This window comes from Nematolebias whitei, chromosome 10 (genome assembly GCF_014905685.2).
Source record: "Nematolebias whitei isolate Nwh7 chromosome 10, NemWhi1, whole genome shotgun sequence".
Taxonomy (NCBI): Eukaryota; Metazoa; Chordata; class Actinopteri; order Cyprinodontiformes; family Rivulidae; genus Nematolebias; species Nematolebias whitei.
The window spans coordinates 9,013,851-9,017,597 of NC_056507.1; the positions used below are offsets into that span (position 1 = coordinate 9,013,851).

The 3,747-nt window shown below is 42.6% G+C and overlaps 2 protein-coding genes across 3 annotated transcripts in view; one reads left to right on the top strand and one right to left on the bottom strand.

Annotated features, from left to right (window-relative positions):
• The window catches only part of utp4 (UTP4 small subunit processome component), a 9,159-nt gene extending 8,446 nt beyond the window's left edge, over nt 1-713 (bottom strand). The window contains exon 1 of the mRNA XM_037682601.1: nt 636-713. The gene's annotated coding sequence lies outside the window, so the exon portion shown is untranslated. The remainder of the gene's footprint in view (nt 1-635) is intronic.
• Nucleotides 714-844: 131 nt separating this feature from the next.
• Nucleotides 845-2,818, top strand: chtf8 (CTF8, chromosome transmission fidelity factor 8 homolog (S. cerevisiae)). 2 transcript variants are annotated; one of them, XM_037682603.1, is made up of 3 exons: nt 845-873; nt 2,090-2,213; nt 2,561-2,818. In XM_037682603.1, the coding sequence occupies exons 1-3, from the start codon at nt 854-856 to the stop codon at nt 2,816-2,818; spliced, it is 402 nt and encodes a 133-aa protein (XP_037538531.1). In that variant the 5' UTR covers nt 845-853. The 2 variants fall into 2 exon arrangements, with proteins under 2 accessions (XP_037538531.1, XP_037538530.1); XM_037682602.1 differs by having other exon boundaries at nt 854-873; nt 2,096-2,213.
• The last annotated feature ends 929 nt before the right edge of the window (nt 2,819-3,747 follow it).

Consider the following 3,747-nt stretch of genomic DNA (forward strand, 5'->3'; position numbering starts at 1 on the left):
TGTCCTGAGGAGCTGGTTCTGCTGAGTCGGTCCTGAGGAGCTGGTTCACCTGAGTCTGTCCTGAGGAGCTGGTTCTGCTGAGTCGGTCCTGAGGACCCGATTCTGCTGTTTGGGTCACTATGAAGAGGTTTGGTTCCTGCTGTGTCGGTCCAGATAGTCCTGAACTCTGCGGACCACCCTGCTCAGCTTGTTTGGGAGGGTCTTATCTTCAGGATGAACCAGGTTCTGTCTGCAGGTTCTGTCCAGTCCAAAAGGAACCAGGATGTCATGTCTGGAGTTCTTCAGATCTCCTCCTGGTCCGTTCTGAAGGTTTCCTTCAGGTCTGAGTTGTTGTCATTTTACGTCCTGAAGGAACCGGCTCGGTTCTGATGAGTTCTTAAATCTCGAGGAGAACCCAGATTAATTCTAGACCATGTTCAGGAGGTTAGTCACAGATTTTTTTGAGCATTTGAAATAAAAACTGATGTTCTCGGGCTAGAGCTTTAACTGTTTCCACCATGAGGAGCTGAAGACTCGGACTGAATGTTTCAAACGTCCCTGTTTGCCCAACAGCAACATTTAAACCAACCAGCTCACTTTAAAACAATAAAAAACTTTTTATAAGTTTAATAAAACAATTTCAAAACTTTCCTCACCTGCTGCTGTGGAAGAATTTCACTATTTTCACGCCGCACGTTTCAAAACAGCATCTACCACGTTGATTACCTTTAAACCGGAAGAATAAATTAAGAGGCGGAAGTGCGTCATGACGTCAGTCGGACGCACAGACGGCGGGAAACAGTTATGTTTTGGTTCTCGACCTGCGGCTTTTCGAGTGGATTTTAAGACAAAAATAGTCGTTTTTTCAGACAGGATGGTTCAAATTTTTATCAGGTAACTGCTGGTTTTAACTTTATTCTGTTTTGATGTTTTTAAATCATTACTTAATAAAATATAACCTTATCTTCCGGTTTAAAACTGTACAAAGAGTTTAACTTAAGTTTTAAAGTTGACGTGACGTAAAACAGTAATTTAATAAAGAGAATACTACTGAAGTTTATTGTCAGTCTAAATGTAAGTTTGGATAAAAATATCAGCAGAAACAAGTTCAACTCTAAAAATGTTGACTTTATATTCAAGAATAAATCTTTATTTTTATTTGTTTTGCGGAGTTTAACTAAAATGTACAAAATCCTCAACGTGTAGTAGAACATTTTTATTTTGATCCATATAAACTATATTTATGTATTTCCATGTCCTCTCTAACTGCATCCATCCATCTTTGTCTTTTTTCTGACAGCTGAATTTCTAACATCCTTCTTCCAATATACCCACTGTCCCTCCTCTGGACATGTCCAAACCACTGTCCCTCCTCTGGACATGTCCAAACCATCTCAGTCCGGCCTCTCTAACTTTATCTCCCAGTTCAACCAGTGCTGTACCTCTGATGATCTCATTCCTAATCTTATCCATCCTTGTCACTCTTAAGGAGAACCTCAACATCTTCATTTCTGCCCCTTCCAGTTCTGTCTCCTGTCTTTTTGTCCATGTCTCTGTCTCCAGACCAGACAACAGAGCTGGTCTCACCACTGTCTTGTAAACTTTTTCTTTGACCTTTGCCGACACCATTTTGTCACAAATAATTCCTGAAAAAAAACCAACAACCTGAAATTAAAACACAAAAACAGAGCAGGGAGTGTTTTTAAAGGAACAATCATATAAAATATAAAATAAACCGCATGAGGTTCTGTTAGGATGAAACAGACAATGGTCCATTTATATATTGTTTTATAAAGTTTCGTAAAATTTACAAATCTTTTACCTCAATGAGGATGTTTTTATTTCATAATGGAAACTTCCAGAAACATTATGAAACATGGATTTATTCGTATTTGTTTGTTATTGTCTCAAACACAACATTAAAATGACTTAACTCTGTTCATAATTAAGAACAAATTTTATAATTCAGGAATGTTACAGATCGTTTGCGCTTTGATATTTACCGATTCGTGTGACGGTTTGCAGAAAGAATCTGTTTTATTTTATTAAAGGAAACATGTTTGATGCTTTGATGTTTCCTCGTTCATTCATGGTGGTTCTTGTCCTGCAGGGGCAGCGTGGACGGCCAGGGGCCTCCAGAGTGGCTGCTGGTGGAGCTGCAGGGGGAGACGGTGTCGCGGCACAACGCCGGGCTGGCAGGACACGTGATGGGCGACCTGCTCTACACCAACGAGGTACACATCCTAAAGTCAGACCAGAGTCAGATGACTCCTCTGTGTTGCACGACTTGTTGATAAGATCAAACAAAACACGAGAACTGGAGGCCCGGCCTTTGATCAGTTATTATTCTGTAAATATCTAATAAAGATTTGGTCCTTGACGTTTTCTTCTGTACGTGGACAAACTTTGTGGTATTAGTTTAGAAAAGCAGTTTTTTTCATCTAAACTCACGGTTTCTCTTACAGGAACGTTTCTCGTGAAAGGTTCGGTTCTGAAAAGGGGTTAAAGTTTGGGCCTTGTGGTGAGGTTCTGTTCAGCGTCTTCATTTTTCAGAGTTGATGTTGTACCGTTTGCCCACCAGGGAGTGCCGGTTCTGATCGTAGGACATCACATTCTCTACGGGAAGCTGGTCAAACTGGAGAAACCCTTCGCCGTCCTCACCAAACGTCCGGGACACTCGCAGGACGGAGGCGCTGATGATGTCAGTCAGGTTGCCATGGAAACGGACCAGCATCAACCCTCCAGCACCTCGTACTCCGTGTCTGCGCTCATCAAGCAAAAACTGATCTTTAAGACCCGACCCAAACCCATCATCACCAACGTGCCCAAGAAGGTGTAGAAGGACGTCCCGGTCCACTCCCGAGGACGGGTGGTTGGACTGATCTGACCCAGTCTGAGGCTGCCCGGGTCTGACCCAGTCAGATTTGGGTCTCAGATTTTGAATTCATCGCTGGTTCTGTGTAAAAATGCTGCATTTCCACAGTTTTTTTTTTCTTTTTAATGAACTGAACTCGATGCTGTTTTCTCTCATTAAATTAAAAGTTCTGATCCGATTTTATTGGATTATTTTTTATCTGCAGTATTTACTGCAGCTCTTTTGACACAGAAATCTCTGGTTCTAGTCTGGATCACGTCTTTGTTCGTCCACTCTGATCAAACTGGAACCTCTCCTCCAGTGTGTGTTTTAACACAGATATTCTTCAAAATAAGAGTTCAGACCAGAACCGGACCAGAACCATGGGGGCAGCTGTTTCTGAGAGACATGAAAGAGTTAAAAGGATCGAACGTGTTTTAGTTTTCCAGAGTGATGAAGGTACGGCCTGCTGACAGGTTTGTGTGTTTGTTTGATGAAGGCGTGCCGCCTCCCGGTGAAAAGGCGTCCTGTTGGAGCGCCGGGGCTGAATGGACCGATTCATTCAGCTGCAGCTCCGTCTCCGCCCACACGACTCACGTTTATATTCCTCTGTGTTTACAAGTCAGACGGGTCGGGTCGGTCAGAACTCATCTGGAGGTTCTGCAGAACATCCTGACTGAGACTGAAAGACACAAACACTGATCCTGACTGAGTCTTCAAAATTATTAACTTTGAACACGTAAACAGACTGGAAAGTTATAACTCCATCCCTTCATCTGTCCGTCACTTCATCATCCATCACTTCATCCATCACTTCATCATCCATCACTTCATCCATCCGTCACTTCATCCATCCGTCACTTCATCATCCATCACTTCATCCATCCGTCACTTCATCCATCTGTCACTTCATC

Coding starts and splice junctions, on each gene's coding strand:
- chtf8 (XM_037682603.1), top strand. CDS start 854: ATGGTTCAAATTTTTATCAG. Junction 874..2,089: donor ATGGTTCAAATTTTTATCAG/GTAACTGCTGGT, acceptor CTTGTCCTGCAG/GGGCAGCGTGGACGGCCAGG. Junction 2,214..2,560: donor ACCTGCTCTACACCAACGAG/GTACACATCCTA, acceptor TTTGCCCACCAG/GGAGTGCCGGTTCTGATCGT.